This window comes from Portunus trituberculatus, chromosome 44 (assembly GCF_017591435.1).
Source record: "Portunus trituberculatus isolate SZX2019 chromosome 44, ASM1759143v1, whole genome shotgun sequence".
Classification (NCBI taxonomy): Eukaryota; Metazoa; Arthropoda; class Malacostraca; order Decapoda; family Portunidae; genus Portunus; species Portunus trituberculatus.
This window is the reverse complement of record NC_059298.1, coordinates 5,928,054-5,948,053: the sequence shown is the minus strand read 5'-3', so window position 1 is coordinate 5,948,053 and position 20,000 is coordinate 5,928,054. Positions and strand designations below refer to the sequence as shown.

Below are 20,000 nucleotides of genomic sequence, written 5' to 3'. Positions count from 1 at the left end.
ATATCGGAAAATAATGTCATCTAGATATAATAACATATATACGAAAAATAAAGATACAAAGTGAGCAGTGTTTAGGCAACTGGAGTGGCACTTGTACGCTTTCACATCAGTAACACAGTCGTTCAGTCGTTCTGTGGCAAGTGTGTGGTGCGAGTAAGTGCCCTTGTGTGTTCACGTTGATGAATGTGGCTTTATGATGATGAAGAGTAAATGCCAAGTGGGTTGCGACAAATATTAACCATTGATTTCAATACAATGGTGTACAGTTATGAATTGGTCTGTTTTTCATAGTGAAAGTAAATTTACACCAGGGTGAGTGCTAGTGTGACACATCTTGTTATTCATCACCTGAATATAAATCAAAATGAGCGAATTTATAGGAAGATTGAAAAAAAGACCACTGAAATTTCACGAGATAATAAGGAATTCACTAACATTATTTGAATTAGAAATATGAAAAAAAATTATTGAAAAAAAAAAAACTCATGCATGTCGCTAAAGTGACCAGGTGTGTTTGTGGTAGACTTACCGATTGACAGTGAGACTGAGAAGACCGTGTTTGCGGCGGTCAGTGACAGCGAGAGACGCACGATGGGTGACATGGGCCGCTTGACCCACGGGCAGGCACACATCACAGCGCTGCTCACCAGGCCTGATGTCACGCAGAGTCCAATTATTACCTGCAGGAGGAGAGAGGGATGTGAGACAGCTGGAAGAGGGTACGGCTATCAAGATCCTATCTGCACCGGTAATACTCTCTTTTACCCGATGCTGACAAGGAGCAAACTTGGGGAAATCTATGAAGAAAAGATAAAAATGAACACTTCTCAGAAAAAGACTAACACTGCCCTCATAAGAGTTCCATAAACTATTTTTATCTTCCCTGAATGGCGCTGAGCTTTATCTCGAGATTATAATTTACTTTCTTATCGGGGAGACCCAGCGACTTTGGGAGGCATTGGGGCGAGAAGCGGTGTATTACTAAAACCAAAATATAAAAGGACGAAAACAAAAGAGAAAAACGTGAAACGGTTACACATTAAGCTTTGGGAGATTATCAAGTAAGCATACTCTCCATGTATCCGGGAAAGTAATTACAAATACATAAAATTCCACTAATCACTTTCATTCTTTTTACGTCGGTCTTAATTTCGAGTAGAGAACAACACGAAACTTACATACTATATGTATTCATTTTTTTCTTTCCCGCCCATGGATCGCCGCTAACATTTCCTTGGTGGGCAAGCACACGGAACTCTTCTTGCAAGACGATGAATGTGAATTTTTGCGTTATTTACATTACACAGAGAAGAGTGAGGCCAAATATCCTTATACTGGTGTGAAATGTTGAGCCGAGATGCTGGAGACAGCTTGAAATGAAACTGTGTGTGTGTGTGTGTGTGTGTGTGTGTGTGTGTGTGTGTGTGTGTGTGTGTGTGTGTGTGTGTGAGAGAGAGAGAGAGAGAGAGAGAGAGAGAGAGAGAGAGAGAGAGAGAGAGAGAGAGAGAGAGAGAGAGAGAGAGAGAGAGAGAGAGAGAGAGAGCATAAGCAAATAAGGGTAAATCAAGAAACATGATTGATATACAGTCAGACAGGACAATTATGAGACTTTCCTAAATCAGTGTGAGTACCGGCGTCTCAATAAATCAAAGTGAACGCAGTACCTTTATTTATTTTTTTATTTTATTATCTTTATAACTTTACTTTACTTTTAGCAGGGGACAGGGGATACGAAATAAGGCTGTTATCTCTTGCCAGTTGCAATTCAATATAGATGGTGAGAAAAAAGCAGCAATTGTTCAGTCAATAACGAAAAATTTAACGAAACGGTTAATTTATATTTTTTCAGCTGTCTGTAAAGCCAACAATTCCATCGTAATTGCCGGACAACATCCTTCACAGAACTTTAAATTGCAAAAAGACTACATAACAGGGAGAACCTTTGGCTGTGGGACGTCTCAAGAAGTTTCGAGTTACCACGATGATTACGGCAGCTCTCGCCCAACTACCCGATGGAAGAGACCCAGATTGAATGGCTTCACTCGCTGCATATTTTTCCAGGACCTGCAGGGAATAGTCAAAGCACGCCTATTCTTATTTCGCTGGCCCAACTGACGAGCTCGCTGAAGAGAATTTCTATGTGACATAAGCTCGGAAACCATTCACTATTCGGAAAATATTAATCGGATATCCGAGTACTCCTGCAGTTTGTCCATCCAATCTCAACAATTAATACCATAAGACTCCAAGAAAAAAGGAAAAGAAACAGGAGGGAAAATTACGTTCTTCAGAGTCAAAATGATACTGCCTCTCCCTCAGTTCAAAATGCAGTGTGTGTGTGTGTGTGTGATAATAATAAATAATAATAATAAACGGTTTATTAGTTAGGCAATGTAAAAAATTACACTGAAAATGTACAGGGGGGGGGGAACATTACCACAATGAACTAAAAATGCTTAACCTAACTATGGATAAACTTAACCTAGAATTCACTTATTTATTTAAGGCTCGCACAATAGTGGGCACCGCGCTAAGTCGGTACCGATCCGTGCGCGGTGCTCTCAAAGGCGCCAAGCGATTATGGTGTCGGGTGGCGCGAGCAGGGGGAGGCACGTCGGGGGGTAGCAGGTGGCGGAGACGTGGATGACGCAGCAGTCACAGTGTGTGTGTGTGTGTGTGTGTGTGTGTGTGTGTGTGTGTGTGTGTGTGTGCGTGCGTGGATCTTTCAATGCTTCCTCCTACTTCTCACCCATGTAGTGTTTAATTGGCTTGGTTGCATTTCTACTGCATCAGAAGCTTTAATTATTTCAAAATTCAGATATTCCCGAACTTCCCAGACAATTCAAATAATCTCATACGCCAATTCATTCAAATATGGAGAGACAGTAGAGACGGAGGAAAACTGATAGTCCAAGTTCTCTCAATCCGAGCTTTCCTCTTCTTTACTGTTGGCCTGTTACCTCGATGGACCAACTTGGTGAAATAATGACTCACTTCTCCTCTTGTAAAATCAAGAAGTCACCAAGATAATATATTTTTCTTTCCTCTTTTCCCAATTTATCAAAACCTATTTAATATGTACTTCATATGTAATCATAAAATATAAATTACACGATAACTTAATTCTATTTTGCACACACACACACACACACACACACACACACACACACACACACACACACACACACACACACACACACACACACACACATAACCTTAAAACTAAAAAAAAATGTGTAACCATTCAAACAAAACAAATAAATGAATGAATTTAGAAGTATATGAGTAAATAAGTAATAAAAATAAGAAAAATAATTGAATAAATGAATAAAGAAATTAATAAATGAATATACCAGTCGCAGTTTTTTTCTTCAGAAACCCTAAAAGTCTGCACTTGTCTGTTTTTATATATCAATTCACACTATTACACTAGAGCCTTGACACTGAGCTAGAGCAATTTGGTCCCAGAAAGTATTTATGCATTCAGTGAATCACTACCAACTTTATTGTTTCTGAATATGCACGTTTTCTTATTTCATTTAGACTTAGGTTTGATTGATGGATTGATGTACCTGAAAATAAAGAAATAATGTGTTACCTAAACTTATCAATTGTAAGAGTTAGCGTTTTTAATATCTTTTTATTTCTGTCTGAAGAGAGAATAACAATCTTACAATCGTTTTGGCCAGTATGTGTCAATCTATCACAAGCTAAAGTTACCTAAATAATACAGATCAAACAAGACTTGCAAAGTCACTCAGAATGATTATTACAAATCTTATCCTTTCACTTGCGTAACACTTGCTGCAGATCCACTAAAACCACAGATACGAGTTTTTTCATTACTTGGCCATTCAGAACAGTTTTCCATTCCCCTACAGTATACGTTATATCGTACAAAATAGTATCAGAAGATACAAGACATGTCTGATATACCTCCTACATAAATTAGGTTTGGAGTGATCGACGAGGTCACCGAGCATTAGTTCTGAATTACATAGTTTTATCATTATAGTCCTGTTAAAAAAAAAAAAAGCGCATCATGACCGGTCATTTAAAAACATGACAGCTTTACATAATTCAGCGTCCCTTCACTTTGCAAAAACAGGACATGAAGGTCACTCAGCGAAATGTTTGGTAATTTGGTTTGTCAATATGCCAGGCGACCTCCAACGCGCATACACGCAAATGTGCAGTTTCAATTATATCAACATAAAAAGTAAGAGATGCATTCATATATTCAACGTTAGAGCTCCTGCAACCAATTTTTGTTATTACACAGTCGCATTTGTTTTTCATACACATAAGGAAAATTACAAAGTAATGTATTGCTTATAAATAATGTCTTTTTTTATGTTATTGCCTATAGCGCCTGTAGGCATACTTAAACAGTATATATGTGGAAGCGCTGTTAAACTTCCGCCCATTAGTGGCGCAGGCAGTTTTATTTATAGTTGTACCTATATTAGGGCCCATATCACCACCCAAGCGCATCTTTGGCATAACCACCTAGAATCTGGGTATCATGGTGACATGTAGGTAACTTTAAACCACTCGACAAAGCGGTATGTGGTGGGACTCGAAACTACGCGTGAACGTCTGCCCAATCGCACGCTCACCACCTTATCTACTACGCCACCGCCTCCCATATACTGTATTGGACATATTTACTCTGATATAGTCGTTACCCAGCTGCCTCTCCATCTCTGGCAATGCAATGCAATTGTCAGTAGGAGGATGAATTGATAGCTTTGGCTTCAAAATGAAAGACTTACAACATTGAAAGAAAACTCGTGCATTGCTTCTCTGTTTTCATCAACGTATATTAAAAGCAAAGGCTTCTTTCTCCTTTAACGGATGTGAAAAATCTTGGTAACTCACACCTGCACCATCCCGTCCACGCTAATGGACAGCTAGCAGCCATCTGCTGTGTCGGGTACGAACATAGTGGTTTAATATTTTATTATAATATATATATATATATATATATATATATATATATATATATATATATATATACATACATATATATATATATATATATATATATATATATATATATATATATATATATATATATATATATATATATATATATATATATATATGTGTGTGTGTATAATTCACTGTTTGATCTGCTGCAGTCTCTGACGAGACAGGCAGACGTTATATATATAACGAGCTCAGAGCTCATTATATATATATCTTGGGATAGGCCTGAGACCAGGCACACACCACACACCGGGACAACAAGATCACAACTCCTCGATTTACATATATATATATATATCACTGCTAGGTGAACAGGGCTATACGTATATATACACACCCAAATATCTCCATATATATATATATATATATATATATAGTGCTCTAACCACTGAGCTACCGGGCCTGTGTGTGTGTGTGTGTGTGTGTGTGTGTGTTTCACTGTTTGATCTGCTGCAGTCTCTGACGAGACAGCCAGACGTTACCCTACGGAACGAGCTCAGAGCTCATTGTTTCCGATCTTCGGATAGGCCTGAGACCAGGCACACACCACACGCCGGGACAACAAGGTCACAACTCCTCGATTTACATCCCGTACCTACTCACTGCTAGGTGAACAGGGGCTACAGGTGAAAGGAGACACCCAAATATCTCCACCCGGCCGGGGAATCGAACCCCGGTCCTCTGGCTTGTGAAGCCAGCGCTCTAACCACTGAGCTACCAGGTGTGTGTGTGTGTGTGTGTGTGTGTGTGTGTGTGTGTGTGTGTGTGTGTGTGTGTGTGTGTGTGCTTTATACACAGACATTGCAATATATGGACCATAAGTGCCTTGACAGCGCCCTTAACGTTTTTATATTAACGTTTACAATATTCACATCCTTACATATAATTTTCAACCTGTGTAATACCACCTCTCTTTTATAAAAAATTATCTTCATTTCTTATCTAACCGTAGGTGTTTCATGGAACTGAATAAACCTCTTATCTGTTCGTGGTTTCATCTCTAGTATCTAATAAAGTGTTAAAGTGCATTAGTCACGGACACACTTGGGTTCTCATTTTGTGTTTTCATGATTCTAGTAATTTTGAAAGGCCGACGGGAAAAAAAAAACACTCATGAGGACACCACCTATTTACTCTGTGGCCTATAAAATTACTTTTGAAGCGAAAACAAAGCATTTAAGAACACAGAACGGCAGCTATGGTATCTTCTTGTCTTCGCTCCTGCCTTTGGTGGCACGAGAGGGAAACGAGTTAAAAGCTAAACTTAAAAACGACAACTGGCAATCACGCTTAGTATTATTGAATAAAAATCATTATACGCTCCCCAAATGTATTCCCAGCTGTTGTTCTACTTATTATACATATATTTTCTTACTCTTATTTCAGATGATGTGTAGAACAATTACTTATGTACTATTGTGTAAATAATCTAGTGTTTGAAAACCAGGTTGAAGTGGTGGTGTTCATTGATGGTGAAATACGAAGGAAAGGTAGTTACAGATCAAAGAAAACACAAAAAGGGAATCAACGATAAGTTCCCAGCACCCAGGGACCCAGTGTCCCCAAAGCATGCACACAGCTTCCTGCATCGAGAAGCCCAGTGACCCCCCACTATGCCTACATCCAGCACCCAGGGTTCCGTGTCCACTTCATGCTTTTGCACCTCCTTGGTGAGTGGTAACTGGCTAGCGCTCCTCTCTGAGCCACACATACCTCATAACCACAACCTCATAATGGCAGTGTTAAGTGTTCCGTAGTGGCACTGGAGGATACTTCACGGGACAGATAAAAAGACTCTTGTGCCACCATCCATTAGCGAGACGATCTCATCAAGGAACTCAGTCAAAGGACGTATCATAACCGTTTCAGCTGCTTTGCCTTTCTTCTACTTTAAATGAGATTTCCTTAATTCCCTGTTTATTCCAGCCCATGTTTCTTCCCAGAGCACTTGGTCCCTGGTGCCTTTGATCTAGAATGTGCTCCTCCACTTGGCAGCAGAAATAATAGTTTGTTTCTCCTGCGCTTCCTCCGACATGAAATATTAACTATCATGTTGACTCTACAGTTCGTACGGATAAGTTAACAAAACAAGAGGTACACCGTCTTGGCTGGCTGACAGAGCGAAAGGTCTTGCGATTATTGTCTATAAACATGGTATTGTATGAGAAATATTCTACTTCCAAAGAATTTCAATTATGAAAAATATGCTAAATATGCTCTTTCACTCAGACTGTGTGAATATTTCGGGAAAAATCTACTTCATTTGAAATAATAAACCTTAATATTTCATATATTCACGGTTTAACATGAAAATATTTTGTGCATAAATAATTCAACCAAAAGAATTTTGAAAATATTTAAATTTCAACAGACTTATAGAAAACAGCAGTTCCCTTTCTGGCACTCTATTTATAATGTGAAAAAAATACGAGAAACCAAAAGGTATTGATTTGAAACAAATCTAACCGCTGTTCCTTTCTACCGTCGTTGTAATTGAGCTTTTTCTTTCACATACTATATTATTATTTAAGATATGAATTTCTCTCGAGGGATTCTCATTACCCTTTCTCTCTGGTGACAGTACGTCTTTCTTAATTAAGAGTCCCCACTGAGCATCTTGCTGGTCGATGAATTCTGCAGAGCTTAAAGGATGTCAAGTCCCTCTTTGCATGCTAACCTCAGTGTCTTAGGATAATATGACTTACAACAGGAAACTTTCCACGTGTTGCTCTTTCCCTTCTTTTTTCTCATTCTGTCACTACTACTACTACTACAATTACTATTACTACTACTACTACTACTATTACTACTACTAAAACTACTACTATTACTACTACTACTACTACTACTACTACTACTACTACTACTACTAATAATAAATAATAATAATAATAATAATAATAATAATAATAATAATAATGATAATGATAATAATAATAATAGTAACAATAATAATAATAATAATAATAATAATAATAATAATAATAATAATAACAATTATAATAATGATAATAATAATAATAGTGTGAGAAAATTATAAGTTATGGAGGGTGGTGAAGGAATAAGGGACTGGTAGAGGAACACTATTCTCAACTTGTTTCGCCCATAGAACATTTTCAGATCTACCACTTCACAGCCTTCAAAGTGATGGCCAGTAAGGTTTCTGTCCAGGTCGCTCTCATGGTGTTCACCCGGCTTTCCTTAGTAAGTCTGTGTCATCCTCTTTTGGAAATTATGGTGAAACTTTTGCTTTTGATAGATTCTCGCACAAAGCTTAGGTTTCCAAAACTACCCTCCTACATTTTCTATCAATTTCTCTCTGTAACTTCATGTCAAGTTTTCTTTCTGACCGTTAAATTGTTGCTGTTCTTCTAGATCTATTAACAATGGCGTTGTTCAAAGTTCCTATCATTCATCAATGATCTTCTATACCAAACTTCTTGTTCATTCCACTACTACGTTTATATCACCATACACTTTTCCATGTCTTTTCACAAACGTTTCACCCTAAAGAAAGTAAACGAATCACAAAGGAAAGCCATAAAATGCCTAACTTCTGATCTCTAAAATTTCCGATTGGGGTAGAGCAAACATAGTATTATTCAATACTTTAAAAAAATCAATTAATCTATCTATCAACTCGACACAGCCTTCTAGACAGCTATCTCCTCTTCATCAATGACACTCAACTGTTCCCCTCTTCTACCATGAATCGTTACATCTAATTTCTTTTTTTTTTTTTAAGTTAGATGTTTTGAATCGTCTCCGACAGTTTTTTCTCACACTTCTAGCTGTCAACTCTGTATAGGGGTCGTATTCATCCATGAATGGAGTACAAGCATGTTTCACGTATATAGGGGTGTTCTCTACTCATATTGTTGTTCTTTTAGACAGAATGGAATCTTATCAATACCTCTCCTCTAATTGACTGTCTTCAACCTCTGTCTTATCGTCTCAATATTGCATCTTTTGCTATCTTAACTGTTAATTTCATGCCAACTGCTCTTCTGATCTTGCTAACTGCATTCCTCTACACCTCCCGCGTAACGCTGCACAAGACTTTCTTCTTTCTCTCACATACATTCTGTCCACCTCTCTAAAGCAAGAGTTAAGCTATGCTCTTAATCATTCATCCTTTTTCTCGGGTAAACTCTCGAATTACCTACCTATTTCTGTATTTCCACGTTCCTATGACTATAGAGCTCATTCAAGAAAGAGGTTTAAAGACACTTCTGTATTTTTGACTATCGTTTTCGACTCTGTCCGACCGGTAGTCATTTTTTATTGCAATTTTGTTGTCCTTGGCTGGAGCACTCATCACATAAAAAAAAAAGCAAGGCTAGTAGTAACAGCTGCAACAACAGAAATGGTAACAAGAACAACAACAACAATGCAGACCATTCTTCCCTGCAAATAACTATAACAGCATGAATCTGCCCCACACAAGCATAATTGGTATGGTTTAGCAGAGGCTTAAGGGATTACAGTACGAAAATCTTAATGACATGCCCTGCTACACAATTCACAGCATCGGAATTGCCGGCATCCCAACTTCCGCTGGAGCAAAAAGTAGAAACAGTGAATGGCAGCAATAATAAAACTCAATTAGTGAGATAATCATTTCCTAAGCTACCGGCAAGAAGAGGATTGTTAGATTTCTCTCAAATCTAAAATGTCATTGTTAAATCCTAAGAGGTCTCACTTTGAAAGAAGAATAACTGGGATGAAGGAGATAGAGAAGACTTACATCAAAACTTGCTACAATGCCTTTTGCTTATCTTATGGTGCGACATAATGACTTATATGTTGTGCATTTTAAAGTGATGATCAACGTAAAAATACCGAGACTATAACTAAGCAAGAACAATCCTGACTGCCAGTACCTGAACATAAGGGATGATAAATATTTATTAGAAAGTTATATTCGGCAATGTACATGTCAACGTACAGTATTACGTAAAGTGGCCCATAATGAACAGAAGCACCCTCTAACAATGACTGAAGCAACAATACAAGAGGATCAATGGTAGTCATGATAAAGAAAAGTCATTAAAATGATAATTCTATCTTGTTGATCTTCACAGCTCGTATAGAATACAGTGACATGAACAGAAAATGGAATGACCATGTCATAGTTCCATTTGATGACGATAACTACATCACTACAATTATTATATAATAGTAACGATAACACCACCACCACCATTACCACCATCATCACCATCACCATCATTACCACCATCACAAACAAGAACAACAACAACAAAATAATAATAATAATAATAATAATAATAATAATAATAATAATAATAATGATCAATTATCATCATCAGTATCACAGTTTATTATCATTATTATTATTATTATTATTATTATTATTATTATTATTATTATTATTATTATCATTATCATTATTATTATTATTATTATTATTATTATTATTATTATTATTATTATTATTATTATTATTATTCTTCTTTTTCTTCTTCTTCTTCTTCTTCTTCTTCTTCTTCTTCTTATTATTATTATTATTATTATTATAATTATTATTATTATCATTATTATTATTATCACTATTATTATCATCATTACTATTTTATTACTATTAATAACTTTTTCTTCTTCTTCTTCTTCTTCTTCTTCTTCTTATTATTATTATTACTATCAGCATTATTATCATTATTATTATGATTATTATTATTGTTATTATTACTATTATTATTATTATTATTATTATTATTATTATTATTATTATTATTATTATCAGTTATCATTATTTTTATTATTATTATTATCATTATTATTATTATCATTATTATTATTATTATTACCATCATCATTACCCTAACTATTATTATTTTTGTTATCATCATTATTACTATTACTGTTATTATTACTATTGTTATTATTATTATTATTATTATTATTATTATTATTATCATTATTATTATTACCTTCATAATTATTACTATTATCAATATTACCATTATTATTATCATTATTATTATTATTATTATTATTATTATTATCATTATTATTATTATTATTATCATTATTATTATTATTATAATTATTATCATTAATATTACATCCATCATTACTTTCATTATTATTAGTATAATAATGATTATTATCTTTACTATTATTATCATTATCACTATTATTATCATTATTATTATCATTATTATTATTATTATTATTATTATTATTATTATTATTATTATTATCATTATTATTGTTAGTATTATTATTATTGATATTATCATTCTTATTACAATTATAACCAGCAAAACATTTTGATAAGCAATAAACGAGCGCTATTATTATATGCTCAAGTAACAATTTATAAGACTCACCCTCTCGAAATAGGTGAAAGTTCCCTTTTTTGGTAACACTCAACGTGCCTCAACCTGCAACTGTGGCTTGACAAACACATAATCTTTCTGCTCACATGGTACACTTTAATGGATGGATACACTCGTAAGCAGATTACTAAACATTGGAATACGAAATTTTAAGAATATTCATTGATATTTTAGGGACTTTTACACAGAAAGTTTTAAAATGTTTTACCGGACAATCAATATCATACATTTGCTACGAAAAACCATGACGAACACATAAGCCACCCTCTTGAAATTTCATTTTTGGCAAGAGTTGGAAATGCTAATACATCAGTTGTCATCTTTATTAGGCACATCAAATGTTATTGGAAAAACAATGTACAGTCATAACAACTCTATAAAACAGCGTATTGAAGCCGAAGTATTGGAAAAAAAATTGAATATTGTTAACAATAAATAACAAATGCTGTGCGTCTGCATCTGCACATAACAAAATTCCCAGCCCTAGGCATCCCATTCAGAAACTTCACTCTCCCACCCACTCAGTCTGACACTTCCATCTCTTCAAACGCTCCACGTAGTCCTCTCCAGACCGTCACAGTCCCACGCATAAACCCGCCACGGATCGCCACTTCCATGCCCTCACACCACCTGCTCAACTGCAACCTTCAGCACCTAGGCTCTCTTGAGGCTTCCCTGGCCTGTGCGTCTTCTTTACGACCCCCTCAGAGGCAGCTGTGACACAACGCATAAATTGGTCCATGACACATCGGCTACGGGAGCAATTCGGAAGAAGAGAGGACGAAGCTGCAAGTCATCATCCTTCCTAATATCTCTATATGCTATACGGATGTACGATGATGCATGCATTTTTTTTCAGTCCTCATCTGACACAGGAATGATATCATACAATGGACAGTGTGACTTCTAAAAAAAATAATAAACCTTTCTCGACTTCCTTTTCCCTGCTCTTTTTTCCGAAACGTTCACTGTTTACTGCTCCCCACAAGTACGATGATGCATGCAGTTTTTTTTTCTATATTTTTTCAATCCTTACCTGACACAGGAATGATGTGATGCAATGGACAGAGTTACTTCTAAAAAAAATTAAACCTCTCTCGACTTCCCTTTCCCTGCTCTCCTTTCCGAAACGTTCACTCTTTTCTGCTCTCCACTCCTGCACTGTTGACCAAACCTCCAGGACACTATTCTATTTGCACCAACTTCTTTTTTTTTAACATTCTGAACTGCAGGAAAATAAGAAAAATATAAAAGCTGAAGAAAATGCAAGCCTCCTAAAGTAAAATATTCCTCTACTCGTTTTTTGTTTAGATATTTAACCGAGGAAACGGTTAAGTTTGGGAATGGCAGCCGTTCAGGGGAACATCGCAAATGGAGTCAACTCAGAGCCACTAACGAGAGGAAATGTTACCCGTGCATCACCAAGCAGTGCAAAGTGGAATTACACACAAAAAAAAAAGCAAAACCTGGGATGCATCTTTTGTTTTCTTGTAAGTTTTGATGACAATGAGATGAACGGCGAGCGAAATAATGTTAATACGGCTAATGATCACGTAAATCTTAGTACACAAATTATTACAATAATATCTTATTACAGACGATAAAAAGTAAAAGATGATATGAAATGACTTGAGAAGGAAGGCTCCTGTAAAAAATCTGGAAATAATTTCTTTTTTACTATGGAAAAAGAGAGTCTAATATTGATGGATAACCAAACAACAACAGCAACAACAATCTCTCTCTCTCTCTCTCTCTCTCTCTCTCTCTCTCTCTCTCTCTCTCTCTCTCTCTCTCTCGCGGCCGCGCAAAAGAGGGACATTTTAATGCTAAAAACCACAACAAGAAAATAGAAAGTAAGGAAAAGGATTATAGAGATGGGTTATTCGTCTGGCAGTATGGAATAGCTATGAGAGAGAGAGAGAGAGAGAGAGAGAGAGAGAGAGAGAGAGAGAGAGAGAGAGAGAGAGAGAGAGAGAGAGAGAGAGAGAGAGAGAGAGAGAGAGAGAGAGAGAGAGAGAGAGATATCTATATTGTAGAACATTATTACATGCTGCTTTGTTCATCATGGATTGGCAGCTAATGAATGTGAAAATAGCAATAATAATGATGGGAATTAGAATTATTCGGAGGTGGTGGTGTAGAGGGAGAGGAAACAGAGAGGGAGGTGAAACGGAGGGAGTAACAAGGGGGTTGAAGGCGTGAGAGGTTATTATAGAGCGCCTTCCGAACAAGCTAAGTGCACACGTCAGTGGTACATAGCGCGGACAAAGGAAGAACCAGCGCTTGAGTGTGTGCCGCTGGTACATGGAACGCCCAATATTTTAGGTATTTTCTGAAGTGCTTAAAACGCCTTCCAAGGAACAACTGCAAAAAAACGAGGCGAAAAGAAATAAAGGAAGGACAGAAAGAGGAAACACAGACATGGCAGAGAACAAAACGTGAGCTGGAGCGTTAGAGGGAGGGAGGAACAGAGTAAACGACTGTCGCACAGGAAAAAACAAAACTTGCAACGAAACAAAAAAACATATTCAGCAAAAAATGATTAAAATGAAACACACAATAGACTAAAAAGAAAAGAAGAATTCATCTATATATTAGACTGATATACAGGATGAAATTATTAGTTTATCCGAATACAATATGACAATAAATAATAAGCAAACGAGAACAAATGCATTAAGGTAGAGAGAAATGTCCAGGTAAAGCGGAAATAAAAAGAAAAAAAATGTACATACAACAGAACAATAGACCTGACACAAAACACCAAAATAAAAACAGACATAAAATAAAATAATAAGGACATATCCATACTCGTGACGATAACATCATTTCATTTGGACCAAGATGTAAAGCTGCCCTCCCATAAATTCCAGATATCCCTTTTAAATCTCCGAGAGAAGTGTATCTGACCGAGGCTCAGTAAGTACTGAGACCCGGTAAATCCCGCCGGTCCGTGAAGTAAATCCTGACTGCCTCGTCTTCTCTGTACGCCCTTCACTCCCTCCCACATGTTCCACGCACTCTACACGCATCCCTTCTCCCTCCACTTAGACACGATTCAATCTCTACCCCACAACACACCTTCCTTCTCTCCAATAACACGATATTCCCCCAACGATGTGTTTTTCTCCTCTCCACGGCGCTGTGTTCCCTTCTTTTCATTCCTTCCTCAGTCTTTGTCCGCAACCCTATCTCTTCCTACTCCTTCCGCACAAAGCATTCCGTTTTTCTTCCTCTTCACAAAGTACATCTTAACTCTATCTATAATCTAGTTTATCTCTCTACTCCACAACTTCCTCCTTTCATCCAATCCGCAATACACTCCTTCCTTCTTTCCTTCTTTTCAACATTCTCTCTCTCTCTCTCTCTCTCTCTCTCTCTCTCTCTCTCTCTCTCTCTCTCTCTCTCTCTCTCTCTCTCTCTCTCTCAGTTTCTTTCTCTCCTCTAATCGAAAAGAAACACTTCCCTTCATCATGTACTGAACACTCCTCCTCTCTAAGCCACAACGGACTCATTTCTTTTCCCTACAATGCTTACAAAGAGATTCCCTTCATAGAATATACTTCTCATAGTCTTCGTCCACAAAAAAAAAAAAAAAAAGAAATTCTATCTCTGAAAATTTCATCTCCCGACCATCAAATACCACATTTCTTTCCTTCTGCCATCTTTTCCTCAACGTTCATCAGCAATGCAAAGATCGGCGACGTTAGAGCGATCGAATAAGAGTTGAAAGGAATCAGACTATTGCAGACGAAAGAGGACGAACTATAGAAGCTGATTAACAACTTGGCCGGCTTTGATCCCTTGAACTTACAAATTGAGAGTTCTAATTGCTTACGGCTCAACACAGACTCCTTCGCCCCCCTAGAAATTCCTGGAGGAGGTCTTTGGAATGAGGTTAAACATTTGAATTATTTTATAATTAGATTGCTAAGGACAAATAATACCAATAGAAAAGAACTAACAAGAAAGAAGATAAAAGAATGTACAATATATACTTCTCGGATTCTTTGATTTTATAGTAAGCTATGAATAAGACAATTAAGAAATTAACCCTTAAATCATAAATTTCCTTGTAAATATTTTTTTTTTTACATTTCAACTGTAGCAAATAAAAAGACAAGTCATACATGGATTTATGGAGTATTTCTTGTCGGTTACTGTCTCGACAGAAACGACTAACCTGAGATGGTTCATAGATAACCATCAACTATATCAATTCGCTCATGTGATTGACCATAAAGAATAGATGGAGTGTGCACCCCATTATCCTGTTTTCATAAGCAGTGGCCCAGCTTCATTCTAATCACAGCAGTGTTCAAGAGTGTGCTTCTACTCTACCAGTGGATTAAGGAATAAGAAAAGTTCAAAATTGTTGTACCATTAAATTCTTTTCTTTCCTTTTCAACCAATCTAATCATACAGATAATAAAAACTTGAGAAACCAATTAATGAAGATTTGTGCTCCGATGTAGATAGCAGTAGTGTCAGAATATAATTATGTTCGGCTGTCATGAGCTGTGAGATGGGTTAATCTCAAAATTTCAATGCGACAAGAAACATTGTAATAGAAGCTGAATGTGCTTACGTTATCAAAGCTATACTCGTATAATTTCATTGATAACCAGAGAGAGAGAGAGATAGACAGAACACTTTATTGGTAATTCATATTTAATGATGATATTCAACTATCCAACTTCTTTATGAGAGCGTGTTCACTTTTACTGTATAAATCATAATAACGCTTTCCGGAAACTGATTTGAATTTTGAACAACTTTCTGCATAACGCAAAAGCGGAAGCAAAAACCAGAGAGAAAAGAAATGGCCATAAAGACACAGCTTAGAAGGAAAAGAATCATCCTTTCTTACAATAATGCATTTTCCATTGATGTGCTCATATCTGGCCGTCATGTGCCTGCTTGGGTAATTGATTTGACGCCAGAAGAGGATTAGCCCATCATCTGTGAAGTTAATCGTTGAGGTTACTCCTGCTTTCTGACAGGCAGATTTACCTGTCCACCACGGTGAATGAGTGGGTGGAGGAGCCAGCTGAATGCCCGCTGCTTCACCCAAAATTAAAAACTCTACCTTTGAACAGTCGATAGAAGTCATTAACTACTACGATTCCACCTATTGAGACTGGATGATCATGGGTTTTTTTATGCAAGAGGGGAAAGCGGGACAAGGGCAACAGAAAATTTTAAAAAATGGCCCACTTAGTTGCCAGTCCCCTTAGAGGTCTGATAGTCAACCAAAAGACAGGGAGAAATGTCTTGAAACCTCCCTTTTCAATGGAGTCAAGTCATAGGAAGTTGAAAATACAAAAGCAGGCAGGAAGTTCCAAAGATTACCAGAGAAAGGTATTAAAGTTTGAGACTAGTGGTTAACTCTTGCATTAGAAGTTGGACAGAGTAGGGATGAGAGGAAGAAGAAAGACTTGTGCAGGTCGCAAAAGTAGGGGAGGCATGCAGTTAGCAAGATCAAAAGCAGTTCATGCAGTTAGAATGAAAATTATGGTAGAAGATAGCAAGAGATAAAACATTCCAAAGGTAAGAAAGATACAGAGTCATAGGAGATGAGCTGATGAGACGAAAAACTTTTGATTCCATCCTATCTAATAAAACTGTGTAAGTGAAACTTGCGAAGAGTACTCCATACATGGACAGAGTTAGCAGTTGAAGGGGTGAGAAAAACTGGTGGAGATACCTCAGAACGTATATCTTCATAGAAGTTGTTTTAGCAAGAGAGGAGATGTGAACTTTCCAGTTTCGATTATGAGTAAAGGACAAGCCGAGGATATTCAGTGTAGAAGAGGTAGACTGTTGAGTGTCATTGAAGAAGAGGGGATAGTTGTCTAGAAGGTTGTCTCGAGTTGATAGATGGAGGAATTGAGTTTTAGAGGCATTGAACACTATTACGTTTTCTCTGCCCCAATCAGAAATGATAGAAAGATCACAAATCAGGCGTTATGTGGCGTCCCTGCATGATCTGTTGACTTCCTGAAGGGTTGGTCGTCTCTGAAAAGACGTGGAAAGATATAGGGTGGTATCATTAGCGTAAGAGTGCATAGGGCAAGAAGTTTGGTTAAAACCATTAATGAATAATAGAAAGAGAGTAGGTGACAGGACAGAACCCAGAGGAACACCACTGTTAATAGATTTAGGAAAACTGTGACCGTCTACCACAACAGCAATAGAACGGTCGGAGAGAAATCTTGAGATAAAGTTGCAGATAGAAGGATAAAAACCGTAGGAGGCCAGTTTTAAAATCAAAGCTTTGTGCCAGACTCTATATCACTTCCACTACTCTCGATCGTTACATTTTGTGTTTCTTCATTCCTAATAGTATTGCTATTTACCACAACAATCATACTCTCCATTACATACAGGTGTGTGTGTGTGTGTGTGTGTGTGTGTGTGTGTGTGTGTGTGTGTGTGTGTGTGTGTGTGTGTGTGTGTGTGTGTGTGTGTGTGTGTGTGTGTGTGTGTCTGTCTATGTGACTTGGTTAATGTCGTTAATTAATGTCTGTATTACGTCCCAAGATGATGTCGTAAATATTACGCAAAGAAAAAAAAACTGATTCAGTCACTTCATATTTTTGACACTAAAATTATTTTTAAATCTTGTCTTAGGCCTACTTTATAATACAATTGTTTTTTCTTACTCTCTTTATATTCATAATTTAAAGTACACTGTAAGTACTCTGTGTCACTATTTGATAAGTACTGAGGTATCCCTCTCACGTCCTCATCTAACAATTAAGCACTAAAACTATATAGACAATGCTTAGAGAAAAAAGTAATGGTAACGGCACATGTGTTTTCATCTCAAGCTCATCAAGAACACTCAGCAGAGAGAAATGATCCTGGTCGCAGTGGTCGCTGGCTATTTGTGGTTGGTGACGCAGTTAACACTATGTTGCAAACAGACTTACGTGTGCTGCCTAGTGGTGATGGTGTCTATTTTCTGTTACTTTACTGATGTGGCTTACTACCACCCACCACCACACCTTTAATACCTCTCTCTCTCTCTCTCTCTCTCTCTCTCTCTCTCTCTCTCTCTCTCTCTCTGTGTGTGTGTGTGTGTGTGCGTGTGTGTGTGTGTGTGTGTGTGTGTGTGTGTGTGTGTGTGTGTGTGTGTGTGTGTGTGTGTGTGTGTGTGTGTGAGTGAGAGAGAGAGAGAGAGAGAGAGAGAGAGAGAGAGAGAGAGAGAGAGAGAGAGAGAGAGAGAGAGAGAGAGAGAGAGAGAGAGAGAGAGAGAAAGAGTGAGTGAGTGAGTGAGTGAGTGAGTGAGTGAGTGAGTGAGTGAGTGAGTGAGTGAGTGAGTGAGTGATGAGTGTGTGTGTGTGTGTGTGTGTGTGTGTGTGTGTGTGTGTGTGTGTGTGTGTGTGTGTGTGTGTGTGTGTGTGTGTGTGTGTGTGTGGGTGTGTGACTGTGTGTGTCACTCACACTTATAATTCACATATTTATTGTACTGTACATATACGGGTGCTTATTCGATGATTCCTAAGGTATTAACTTATTATTCATAAGTTATTGTTATATTCTTACCACTCATACCTCTTGTTTATTAGGGAGTTTCTCGTTTTCCAGGCAACGCACCTGGTATTCTGCCTTTCTGTTCTATATGCATAATTCTTATTTAATCTGCGATATAATGTTCCTGTGGTGTTCCTTTTGAGATTCTTGATATTCAAGTATGAAAGACTCATTTTGAGATTTACATCACACGCGAATTTCCAGCTCCATTCTTCTTCCTTTGCACTGTCCTATTAAGTGGAGCTCCTTAATAAGCCCAGCTCAAATGACCAGCAGTGCCGCAGCACCAGTGTAAGGAATACACGGCATTTAATAGTGGTAATTGCGTTTCTAAGTTGTCTCTTCCTCATCGTGGGGCTAAAGGAAAAGTTACAGCTCTCATGCCCATTAAGTCTTAACGTTATTTTGTTACGCTAGACTCCTGAGTCACTTGCAGACGCCGCAAGGGTTTAAACAGCTCTTCAGGGAACTCTTTGCACTACAATACAATAGAAAATATCTACTGCTGTTCGACACATCGAGAGGTTATTGGAAACAGGTAATCACTCTTCGTCTCGACCACCTGGCATCCGCAATGACAGAGATGCAACAGAGTTCATTTGTGCAGTAATATCATTGACTTCATAGATTACATTTCATAGACATTTGTTCTGCAACAAGTGCTACAAATTAACCTTGCCCATCGCCAGGAGTCACTGCCACACGAATACCAAAACTGAGCTGTCCACGGTCCACTTCTGTCTTGATTTGAAGCGAAGGCAGTGAAGAAGACAAATGATTGACAGAGAGTGAATGTATTGGTGAACAATCATTCTTCACAGAGATTTATCCTTAGCAGTGGTGGTGCTAGTGGTAGCAGTAGTAGTGGTGGTGGTGGTGGTGGTTGTGGATATTGGCTTTTGATCGTGATTTTTGTTTTATATATATATATATATATATATATATATATATATATATATATATATATATATATATATATATATATATATATATATATATATATATATATATATATATATATATATATATATATATATATATAGATAGATAGATAGATAGATAGATAGATAGATAGATAGATAGATAGATAGATAGATAGATAGA

At 37.1% G+C, this 20,000-nt stretch overlaps 1 protein-coding gene across 1 annotated transcript in view; it reads right to left on the bottom strand.

Annotated features, from left to right (window-relative positions):
* Positions 1 to 20,000, bottom strand: part of LOC123518618 (lysophosphatidic acid receptor 1-like) — a 157,241-nt gene that overhangs the window by 45,474 nt on the left and 91,767 nt on the right. The window contains exon 4 of the mRNA XM_045279518.1: positions 530 to 680. Within this exon, the coding sequence (XP_045135453.1) occupies positions 530 to 680 (151 nt within the window). The remainder of the gene's footprint in view (positions 1 to 529; positions 681 to 20,000) is intronic.